Source organism: Columba livia, chromosome 3, assembly GCF_036013475.1.
Source record: "Columba livia isolate bColLiv1 breed racing homer chromosome 3, bColLiv1.pat.W.v2, whole genome shotgun sequence".
Classification (NCBI taxonomy): domain Eukaryota; kingdom Metazoa; phylum Chordata; class Aves; order Columbiformes; family Columbidae; genus Columba; species Columba livia.
The window spans coordinates 79186303-79198576 of NC_088604.1; the positions used below are offsets into that span (position 1 = coordinate 79186303).

The following is a 12274-nucleotide window of genomic DNA, read 5'->3' on the forward strand; positions in this document are numbered from 1 at the left end:
TGGAATAAAATAGAAATATTTTGGGGGGGAGGCTGAAGATCAGGCCAACAGGCAGAAGTAATTCAGCTTCAAATCTTGCAGAGGCAGCTACTGACAAGGAGCTTTTTTGCAAAAGTTTTGCACTGCTGACAATACTTAGATGCATCTTCTCCCTGTACATTCAGTAGTCATACCAACATATTCTAAAAAATATAATTTGCTTAGATAATTGTCTTCTTAAAGATAATCACCTTTCGTGTCAATGAGGTGGCTCTTTGCTTCACAGAAACAGTGTATCTGTGGGATTTTCCCTAAAGGAAACCTGGATTTAAACTCAGAGCCAAGCCAAGGAAGCAGCCGTGGCATCAAGCTTTTTCCTTAACCACCTACCAAAATCCAACAGTAGAAGTCTAGTGACTACTACTTAAAGCTTCTAAGGATATAAATCAGAGTTTCACGTAGGATCAGAAAGAATAGGAAATGTTAAACTGACGACAGGACATTCAAAGTGCAAAGGCCTCGGATGCCCTCAGAAGGGCTGAGGGTTCAGAAGATCCCAGCTGACAGTGCCCATCAGATGAAGTTGCTTACAAACAGCTTAAGGGCCATACAATAGTCATAAGAAGATTAATATATTAAAATATTAAAGCAACAAGCAACGCATTTCAAAACAGTTTCAAAAGAATTTTTTTATGGTTGATGACTACTTGGACCAAAACAGTAATTGGAAAGCTATCAGAATCCTTTCCTCCAGCAAAGTGCGCTGCTTGTAGTGCAAACATTAAGTTACAGAGCACAAAGCAAAGCATTACTTACTCTTCATCCAAGCTAACAGAGCGGCCAAAGAGCATTTCCAAAAAGCACTCTACAACTTCCTGAGTGCCCTGGTGGAGGTACAGCTGGTTGGCTAGCAAGGAGAAGCCACGATTCTTTAAGAATTTCTCCTTCTGCTCCCTCCTTGCTCTGTTGAAATATGCATCCAACAACTAAAAATAAACACATAATTATGATGTAAGACAAACATTCAATATAGTTCCCTTGAAAGTTGAGTACTCATCTAACTGGAACAGTTTGAAATAAAAATTTTTAAAATTCCAGATTTAAAAACATCAGTTGCATTACCATAACTGCAGCCCGCACTGCCCTTGTTACTACTGACAGCTGACTTTATCCTTTTAATCTGAAGACTTTTAGGGTTCTAGTCAAGTTTCAGAGAGATGAAATCACACACAACGGTTACACAATGCATATAGAAGTGTATTCCAACTTTTTATACTTGATAAATCCTGCACTTTGGTGCGTATGCAAGTACGTGCATGACTTTTTGGATTTTTTTTTCTTAAGGCATATAATGTTTTTCTTCAAATTAAAATATAAATCTACTTGAAGTTTTTAATCTACATAATGTTATCATTCAGGAATATTGTCCTTGTCAATAATGCAAAAATCTCTGAAAACGTTTTGAGGCCTCAAGTCCATGTTCAGATCACAAATATGTGGATGGCTCCCCAGAATAATTGAAAGTCAACTGTGCCAGAAGTTAAAACTTTGCTTGCATGTTCAATTAACATAGTGCATCTCCATTTCATATTGAAACCAACTTTTTCTGCATTGTTGTTTCCATTCACATCAGTAATGCCATCGTACACTCCTAAACCCTCTGGCTTAGATCACAGACAAAGATTTTATGCTTGTGTTGTTTGCCTTCCCCCCCCCCTTTTTTTTTTAAAAAAAAAATCTGTGGTGGTGGAAATATCTTAAAATTCTGAAGTCAACTTCAAAAACTAGAAAAAAAGAAAGCAAAATATTAACAAAGCTTCATGTTTCCAACATGTTAGCTAAGCTAGTTCACAACTTTTTAGCTGAACACATTTTATATAGGCCTACTTTAATGACGCCTTGCTGTATGAGAGGAGATGGGTGGTTCACAAGTACTATAAGATAATCAGGCTGTATAAGTTTGTCCATCACATCTTCTAGCATGACATCTGGTAGAATTAGGAGAACTCCACGCAAGAGGTCATATAATCCACAACAGATAAGCACAAGATAGTCTTCTGTACATCTGAAAACAGAGGAACATGTTTTGCCACAGTTTATTGTCTACAGCAGGAAACATTAAAAATGTGTAATTGCTGGCCACTCGGGCAAGCAGGAGGAGGAAATACGGCAAACATTTCTCCAATACTGCTATTATCAGTCATCATTAACACTTATTTTTGGATGGCAAACAGCAAAAAGGATAATCTGATCAGACCTACTTGCTTGAGATGTTTTGGTGAGCTAGCATAACATGTTTCTACTACTACCATACATGGCAAAATGTTTGATTTTTCAAGTTTGCTATGTAAATAATGCAATTCTATAGATTAAAAGCTTCATGAATTGGTTTATGACAGCCATTGAAAGCATTTGCTTAATTTTCAGGTTTCCGATTTTTGTAAAACAGTAATCAAGACCAATAACTGAAATTAAAGCACATATACTGAGCTACTATTGATTATTTCATATTTTGTTTCTCTGCCTACCTATCATCAGGGCTTTCAGATGGTTTTGGGGTATCCTTATTAGCTGAAGAAAAAGCAAGACTCTCCCAGTCTTCAGGAACTACATTCTTGTCTGCAAAGCTTGGCCAGCGAGCAATAGCTGATGATCCTCCATGAACAGAAAATGCTAAGCCCAACCCTGCAAAATTAGTCTGACTCTTCTGAAATGAAGGCAGGCCTTTCAGATTGTCCGGTCGATGTAATGATGGCTCAGCTGCAGCTCCACCACTGTCAAGACATTTTAGGTCTGCATCTACTTCTTTACTCTCAAATGTATTTTCAGATAACTCTTCTTTTACAATATCTTCAAATGCTTCAGCAGATGCTAGCTCTGAGTCACAAACTGTTTTTGCAGACTCACAACTGCTAAGAAAGAGTTCTTCTTGTACTCTCCTTATGGTTTCAGAACTTCCAACAAAACCAATTTTATCCTGGAGATCAATGTAGTCATGCTTGCCAATTATCTGCAGGTCATCAATGCTCCTTCCCATTCTTTCAGTTAGTCTTTTTTGCTGAACTTGAGGTGAGGAAGTGGGAGATGCTGGTAAGCTTTTGCAAAGCCTTTTAGGTGCCTGAGAGCTTATCTTCTGCTGTACACTAGCCTTGGAAGCATTCCCTAGAGAAATAAGGATATGTTTAGTATTCCTTTTGCACCAGAAACAAGCTTTTCCCTCAGTGTTACACTCCATATACATTTAACACAGTGATGGCCCAAGCTAACTTTATGTGGCAAAACTGATTCAACACCTGGCATAGCTTAGATTTAGCCTAACAAGTAGAGATAGTGAACTACTATGAAACCATACATATATCAAGTCACAAATGAATCCAAAAGATATATAAAAAGTAAAATACTTATTGTGTATATACTAGAATTTCTGGATTTACATTATGATCCTCTCAAATAACCCTCAGCAGGATTTTGTACATAATCCCAGAGGGTGGAAGGCACCTCTGCAGATTGTCTAGTCCAACCTCCTTGCTCAGAGCAGGGTCAAATAGAGCCAGTTACTCTGTTTGGAGCTCTTGTGTAAGAGGTGCAACCTACCAACATGTTTCAGTGGATATTGAAACACTATTCACACACCCTTCTGCACTAAGGCTTTACATGTACTTCAGATTTATAACAAATTACTGCATATTTTATTTAACATGGCTTCCTTTTAAGCACACATTTTGACCTGAAAAAGTCAAACTTTCAGAGCACATTACAGATGTCTTTCATAAAATGTATTTTTAAGAGAGAAAGTAGTCTGTATACCAGCCTGGTAGAGGAAGCTTTCTGTTAGTCTAGGAAAAGGAGACTTGGTTCATTCAGAAGTATTTTGAAAGATATGTACTGGCAAGTACTAATGCAATGATAATGCATCAGGAATATATTTTTTAATCAAGTGGGATATATAAACAAATATATAAAGCCAAATATAAATAAATATTAAAAATAAATGTATAAAACAAATATATAAATATATATACATACACACATACATGTGCAAACATAGCCAGACAAAGCTGGTCTTCATTCAACAGGAAGGATCTATGTGGCTGCAAAAATCTTACAGCCAAGCTGGCACACACGCAAGCAGGTAATGCAACCAACTATAAAACCACATGCAAGTAGCAATTTACCCAACAAATGTCATTTCAGATATTTTGTCTAAACTTAGAAATTCAAATTTAGAATCAACACTTAAACACCTACTTTCAAAAATTTTGTGTTGAGAATTTCTCCAGCATACATAAATAATCTTTATTCAATTTTAATTTATATAACCAAGGTATCTAAGTTGTTCTTTATAAGATATAGTTTCCCATTCTCTATCATGTAGGAACAAGTAAATATACCTGCAGCATAACTAAATACCAATACTTTAAAATACTATTACATGTTTAGTCGGATGTTAACAATTATGCACAAACAACGAAAATTATCAGCTTAAAGCTTTTTGCACAGATAGGATAGCTGCTTATGCCTCACTATTTCAACTATTGTCTGGTTATGGCATTCTCAGACATCTTTAGCAGGTCTGTTTGACAAATGAAATTATTCAGCTATCTGGTCCACTTGACTGCCTGAGTCAAGGTGGCAGTTTGTCTCAACCTGAGAATGAAGAAGTTTAGGTAGCATGTTCAATTCCATCCTCCTTACTCTGCTGTTCAGGCATCACGCTCCAAGGAGCAAGGAGAGCTTTGTAAGAAGTATCTGTGGGAAAGTAACACTATAAAGCACTCTAGTCATCTGCCAAAGGACTTAATGTGTCTTAATGTCCTTGGGTTTTTCCAGCGTTGTTTTTACCTTCCAGTGGTGAGGCTGTAAATCCAGTTGGAGTTGTAATCACAAATGCAGAACTCTCTACTGATTTCGTACCACTGCTGGAATTTCTCAGGTACACAAGGGATTCAACTTTCTCCTGAAAAATTTTGCCATCTAGAAAGAAGAGATGAGGGTAAGAGTTACATAAAAGCTTTTTAAATTTGCATTCTTGATATATTTAGGCTTACAGTAGCCCAGTTACATTGCAAGCTGATCACTGGGGGGTGATTAGAAGTGCTCAACTCATGAGCAGCTAAGAAAAAGCATTTGAGAACCATTTTTTGTTTTAGTGATGTCTTTAAAATTTACTTCAGAACACTGAAAACATTATGCTGTTCTAAAGTAATTATATTTACAGATAGCCCTTGCAGACATATCACCAGTAACAGCTTTGACTTTTTGCCATGTCAAAACCAGGTGACTGTTCTCAAACAGGTTCATCTAATAAGGCTCAAAGTATCATAAAGTGCATTCTACTTTTTCTTAGAATTTTACATCAATTAGTATTAGAGGACAGATGAAGATAAAACCAACTGTACTGCCTTTGAAACTGATTACTAAAACTGAAGATACACAGGCATCTGCAAAAGGAGAAAACATCTGAAACTTGGATGATGCTTTCCATGCTTACGTAAGTTACAGAAACAAGAAAGAAATGAAGACAAGACCATATACACATTTCTGAAGAAGCTTCATTTACAGGTAAGTTAGACATTTTTCTCTAAGTTTTGCCCACAGGCAAATGTGTTCATACAGGCAGTTAACATTAAGCATTTCATTTAGCAGCATCAAAATTTAAAGAAATTTAAAGACATAACCACCAGCAGGGTTATCTATGGCTGTAGACAGAAGAAAGTTCTCCAGGTAAGCCAAGCAAAGTTTGACTATAATATCCCTCAATACTGTAAACGACTTCTATTTTACTAAGTCTCAACAGTTCAATATTTTTATATATGGTTATTACAATATAACAATAAAATAATATATTCATAGAACTGTAACTTGGAGTGAAAGAGGTTTTTTTATGTATTAATTTATGACCATTTTTCTCTTACTGTTTATTTCTAGTGAAATGTTGCATATCTACCTATGTGCAGGGAAAAGTAGAAGTTGGTAGGATTGTGACAAACATATGTATTAGTGGGAGGGTGAACTGCTAAGAGGAAATTGAAGACCACTTTCAGCAATTCCAGGTCTGGGGGAGATCCAAGTACTTCTTCAATTATTTTCACAAATGACCTACAAACTTCCCGGGGCAGCGATGCAAGGTGCCCTTCTTTGTGCTCCTGGAAAGGAAGAGCAGTACAACTGTAAGTTATTGGTATTTTTAGTTTGACAGAAGTTACCTTTAAAAAAAAAATAAAATTGTCATGCTCTAGTAGAAGAGCAGACAAGAAAAAAAAGCTTAATAAAGCTGTTTTTCTTTAATTTGAGGGGAGTTACTGTACCTACTTAATGTTACCAAAATCCAGCACACTCAAAATTCAGGCACAAACAAAACATAGTGGACATTATGCAAGTTTATTTTTAGAAAATGAACTACATCTTCATACTAGACTACTCTGACTTGAAATGCTGGAGCCTTCAGACATGAATCACCATTGAGAGTGTAGTTTACTGCTATTGTGCTACATATTTGTAGATAGATCAAAATAATTTGCGATACTAACATTTTAAACGTATTAAGAACTTTCTGAACAGTGCCACACTGGGTCCTCTGTATTTCTATTTAAATGGCCATTTTAGTAAACATACACATTTGAGATTCCATTGATAACTAATTTCTGCTTGATCAAGCATTCTATATAGCTGGACAATGGCTATTTGAAAAAAAAAAAAAAACAAACCACAAAACAAAACTATTAACTGAACAATGATTTTAGAACAGGACTTCAAGAAACTTGTGGGAAACCCCATTAATGTCAGCATGGTGATCAACTTGTTTTTAACTTCCACCTCTTTCTTTTGTACCCAAGCACCTTGAGACTGCTGTATGAAAATCAAGTGAATTTAAGTGAGGTTTTCAGAGAAAATGGTTTATATAGTTTTATTTTCCATTTCATCATTCCCCAAAAATTGCCAACTAATTGTTGGCCTATTTGTGTAGCTTTTCTAACTAAGAATTTTTTTTTTTCCAATAGGCACACACATAAGCATTCATACTCATGCGCAAAATACAGGGAAAATACTATGCAATATTCTGTATCTAGGCATTTGCATTAATACACAACTTTAAAAGTTAACTATACCATTAAAAAGTTCACAAAGTAGGGAATACCACATACAAATGAAGAAATAAAAATGTAGAGCAATGCAAATAATTAAAAGACACAATTAAAAAAAATCACTAAAAGATGGAAAAACAATAAATGCATGTCTGTGCTACAGAATCTCAGAATAAAAAGTCAGACAACACAGTGTAGAAAAAAGATTACATATTTTCATGAACGTATGTACTATGAGCAGGAAACCATTTTAAAATCATATTCCTAAGAAGTGTCTATCAAAGGACGCACTACTCTAAAGGTCTTTTTAGAACAGCTGTCTCCATGTCTCAGAGGAGGCTACGACTGGATTGACACTTTGAGAGGAGTGCTCGGACTGAGCACTACAGGCTGGTTGCCCTGCTAACCCTGGGGAGATACAAAACAGTTTCTGCTCCTTGCACAGTATCTGTGTTTTTCAGTAATGAAGACTTGAACTAGTAAGAGACATCTCAGATCCTTATAGAAGCGTCACAGTTTACTCCAGCTGCTACTTATATGGATTGTGCAAGCAACCTAGTTCCCAGGTTTTCAAATGGTACTAGACAGTTAAAATCTCTTGCCCCTTCTGTCCAGCAGTAAGTGAGAGCACCCAGCAGGGAACTGTATCAGTTTACAGCAGCAAAGCCTGTTGAAGAAGACAAAAGGGGTCTGGAAGCGTAGAGGATGTATTTTTGTCCAGCAGTTAGTCTCTTCCCTCCCCCTCCAAGTAAAAGTGGGTATTTGCCAAAGCACAGAGCAGGATTTCAGAGTGGAAGTACCTGCAGAACCTGACAAGTTAACAGGAAGTGATGCACCACTTGAGCTTTCAACAGCTGTTTAATGTTAAACATCTGCTGGTGATGGTTCGCTCTGATAAGGATTTCAAGAGCTGCTAACAGAGTTTCCCAAACACCTTGCTGAAAAACAAAACAGGAACACAGCTTCAGAAATGTCTTTGAGTCTACACTGAGAATTAAAAAAAGCCCCACCACACCAAAACCAGCAACAACAACAAAAACAAACAACAAAAAGTAATGAACATAACCAAATCAAGTTAGTTTTATGCCTCAGAAGAAGATTAAATGACTGCAGATGGTCAGGTCAGAACTAGAAACTATCAGAGAAGTTCAGTTTTAATCATTTTAATGACTAAGCTACAAAAAGAAAAACAGAAAACAAACAAACAAAAAACAACGCACAAACAAAACCAAAACAAAAACAACAAACAAACAAAAAACCTAGTTTTGTATATTCTTTGTTATATTGACAATGGGTGGTTATTTTCCACAGTTTAACTCCACAGAATCAGGTGGTCTTCCTTAGTCTTAACAAGCTTCCCTAAAAAAGTTAATCCATTCAACTAACATCTAATTTCAATACATTTACAAACCTTAATACACTAAGGCTACCTGCATCATTGATAATGGGAACTTGATGCTACTACCAGATATTCAAAGGAAAATGAAGCCATAGTAGTTATTGACATCTAACTGGAGAAATTAATTTCAGGCCTCATTATACGTTTATCACTTTTTAACATTTACTTTTCCAAAATGAACGTAATTACCTTTGCTTTAGACCAGATCTTCCAGTCGAGCAGCAGCTTTTCTAACAATTGAACATCTTGGATAACTGCATTAGAATCTGTGTTAAGCATGAACTGCCCATTTTCATTTATGTAGAGAATCTCATCACTGCAGCATCCTTCAAGAAGAGTCTTAAAGGAGGAGAAAAAGTTTTTGAATGTCATAAGTGCAAAGGAGTACAGTTTTCCTATCCAATTTATATTAAAAAAAGAAATCTTTAGAGACAAACTCTTGATAGGGAAGGCATATATCTACCTGATCAAGTTTGAAAATAGTTACTGAGTTCAGTAACCCCACTGGAGGCATTTTAAAGGCTTCATTCTTATAACACCAGTACAAAAGTTTCTCAGATTTTTCAAGTGCACTCAAATATTTTTATTAATTGCTTACAAGTTTAAACTTGCTCTCAGAGAAACATGATTTCTTTTTTTCCTCCCTCATCTCAGGGTCTTTCATCACTTCCTGTTTCTCCCCTTATTTATCAGGAGTTTCTAGTTCAAGGCAAAACACTCCTAGACCAAACTTGCTCCAAATCAGTTCTGCCTTTGTAAAGATAAATGTAGAATTAAAATCACAGAGAAGTTTCTAAATTTGTGCTAACATGGGACAACATATCAGGTTTAAAGAGCACTCTACCTTCAGCATGCAAAATCCAACAATGCATTTTGGTTTGATCAACACTCGATGAATCATAGAATAACCATTACAGTTGTCCATCTCCTGTATTCTCTGTTGATTGTATTTTGTTAAGGACAGTATAAGTTGTAGTGCCAAAGCTTGAGTGTCTTCACAGCTGTTAATCTCTACAACCTGCAGAAAAGGCAAATTATAACAGTTTAAATGAGAAACATTTAGGAAAAGGCCTTAAAAATGCTTTGCTGCAGTCTTAAATTTCTTAAATAATAACTTCTAGATGAAATATGTCTTAAAGATTCTGAGATTACGTATGTAACCTTCATTTTTGCCTATGTGTGTACATTCAGATTTGTTATCTGAGGTGACAATTCCTACTGTGGTAAATGATGACCTGCTAAGAAAATAAGAAGTACCATTACAAGAATCCCTTTTTAAGACAAAAATCTGTTCTAAATAAAATTTACATAGATGGCACCAATTTATTCTTGCTATACTACAAAGTCACAAGGTCATGAAATACGTAAGCCACTAACAAGAATAAAGTCTTTTCGCCCTGGAAAAGTAAGTTTCCTAAATGTTCAAGTAAAGCTTCAAATTAAGGTTCCTGGAGGTCTAGACTCTCTCTGTCTAGAAGTGTCAAACATTAAAGTTTTATTTTGTCCATAAAGAGCCAAGAAATTTGATAGAAGACTGTGGACCATTCTTCACTCTTTGCTTCCCACAATTCTTGAATCCCAGGAAAGAGCAAATAGTATTTTTACAAAAAAAGGAAAAGGTAGGCATCTCACATGAATGAGATTTCAGTTCCTGTAAGCTGCCTTGCTGTGTACCTGTTAATTCTGCTGCACTTAGTTACATACATGCATACCTGTGTTGTCAGACAGCTGATCTGTTATTTGGTTGTTTCACTGATGCAAATAGAGTCTACAGCAGGATCTGTAGCTTGTACTTAGTATAAATGTACGTAATACAATAGCATGAATCAAGATTTTCTCCTCAGATTTCAGTATCAAAATTACAGTAGGCAGTGTATTCATAACCAGAATTTGGAACACCTGTTTTGAGTCTAATGTACATTACTCTCCACACAAACCTTTCAGAACTCTACCATTGCCAGAGGCATATAAAACAAACAGACTTTATGCCTATATTAGTATCTTTAATTAGCTGTAGTACTTCAGAAACTCCTAGCACAAATATTACCTTGTCTGCATACAGGTCACAGCAAAGTAGTAACTAAGTTAAGGCTCATAGCCTTAGTATTTTTGAAATTATTATTCTTCTTAGACAGGATAAGCCTTTGAACATGCTTGAACTGTTCTCTCAAAAAAGCTCTCACTATTTATTATGTAAAATTAAAGCTGTGCACACCATGTAGTTTTACATTTATTCACACTCGCATTGTGAATATCCTGCATGTAAAGTGTTAAACAGATGCAATGGATTTAAACGCTTTAAAAATTATGTTAATTACTTAGATTTAACAATTAGAGGCTAAAAACATTATCAGTTCAACAATACTCCTAAAAATATCATCTTTGGACATTTAGAAGCCTCATCCCTAAATCAGAATGTAACACCAAATCTTAAATACAAGCAATATTACACAAACATTACATGATAGAATTATAATTAAGTTTCCAATTTAAGTACAACCTGCATGATGCAGTCTGTGTCATGCCACAGGTATTTTCTACAAGTTTTCTTTAAGAAAGAAAGAAGTCACATGCAGATTTTTAATTAGTATGAGTAAGGCAGCTAAAATATGTGATTTGCTACCCAAGATCCAAGGAAAATTTTACACGGGAGAACTCATCCATACACCCTCCTCCTCAGCTTCCTTACCCTAGCAAAGAGGAAAACAAATGCACCAGTTCCTCCAATTTCATGTAGTATACCCTGAAGAGTTTTATATTCCACAGGCTGAAGCGTTTTCAGGTGATGAGAGTCCAGTACATTGCTCTGAACTTCTTTTGAACTGAAAGGTCTCTGGGAAGGTACAGTTTTCCCTTGACCTTTCAGTCTAATAACAGGTTCATATATGGTGTACTGACCAGGACAGGATGTGGTATACACAACAGCAAGACTCTCCTGAAACAAGAGAAGTTTTTATAAAGTTTTTCAAGAAAGTTTAATACAAAAAAACCCAAACCACTCCCAAAACACAAGTAGCATTAACTGACAGTTTGCTTCTACTTTACTGAAAGCATGCTCTGGAGTTCCATGTGGATACATGTGCACTGAAATGCAACTGGATTCCTAAATTTTAGGAAACGTGTTCAATAGCTACAGCACAGAAAGTTAAGAAAACACTAAGAAAATTCTACCAAGGATCACTTGAAGAATTACAATGATCTTTTTGCATAAAAACAAAAAGTTACTGACAAATTTAGACGAAAATGAGCATAAAGAGGTATTGGGTAAATTGTTCCCCTTCCTAAAGTGGCGAGTTTAAATAGAAAGTTATCTGCTATTTTTCAAAATTTCTCCAATTTTGTTTTTAGACATCCTTCAACCAGCTTTGCTGTAAGAGTATCTCAACAGACATTTCATTACTTGAGGAGACTTAGAGCAAAATCAAAGCTCCTATGGAAAGTAACAGACTCATTTCACGGAAAACATAAAATGATCTTTTTTGGGAGGTTTTTTAAATCAGAGAAATAAGTACATCTAAGGCACTTGCATTCTATGCAAAAGTGCAGAGATCAATTCATCACTTGAGCACATAGTTCTTCTCTCTGGTTACTTTGTGTTTTGTAAAGCAAACTAAGCTTAAAAGTTGCTTGACTGATTTGTTAGGCTTTTCACTTATTCCATTGCTTCCTTCTTAACCTACTCAAAATTTAGTACTGTTGTTTACAAGGATCTCACCTAGACACAACGACCCTCTACCTACGGCTAGAGTTTCCCTCTAGTGGGAACAATTCATACAGCAGGAATTACCACTGCAAGAAGACAATTCCCCAA

At 35.8% G+C, this 12274-nt stretch overlaps 1 protein-coding gene across 8 annotated transcripts in view; it reads right to left on the reverse strand.

Annotated features, from left to right (window-relative positions):
- LYST (lysosomal trafficking regulator) overlaps positions 1–12274 on the reverse strand; it is a 94557-nt gene that overhangs the window by 31499 nt on the left and 50784 nt on the right. For all 8 annotated transcript variants that reach the window (XM_065059751.1, XM_065059754.1, XM_065059752.1 and 5 more), the window contains exons 17-25: positions 11153–11398; positions 9308–9481; positions 8653–8802; positions 7865–8002; positions 5927–6125; positions 4822–4953; positions 2508–3141; positions 1867–2044; positions 796–965 (exon numbers count right to left, since the gene is read on the reverse strand). In XM_065059751.1, coding sequence (XP_064915823.1) covers positions 796–965; positions 1867–2044; positions 2508–3141; positions 4822–4953; positions 5927–6125; positions 7865–8002; positions 8653–8802; positions 9308–9481; positions 11153–11398 — 2021 coding nt within the window. The remainder of the gene's footprint in view (positions 1–795; positions 966–1866; positions 2045–2507; positions 3142–4821; positions 4954–5926; positions 6126–7864; positions 8003–8652; positions 8803–9307; positions 9482–11152; positions 11399–12274) is intronic.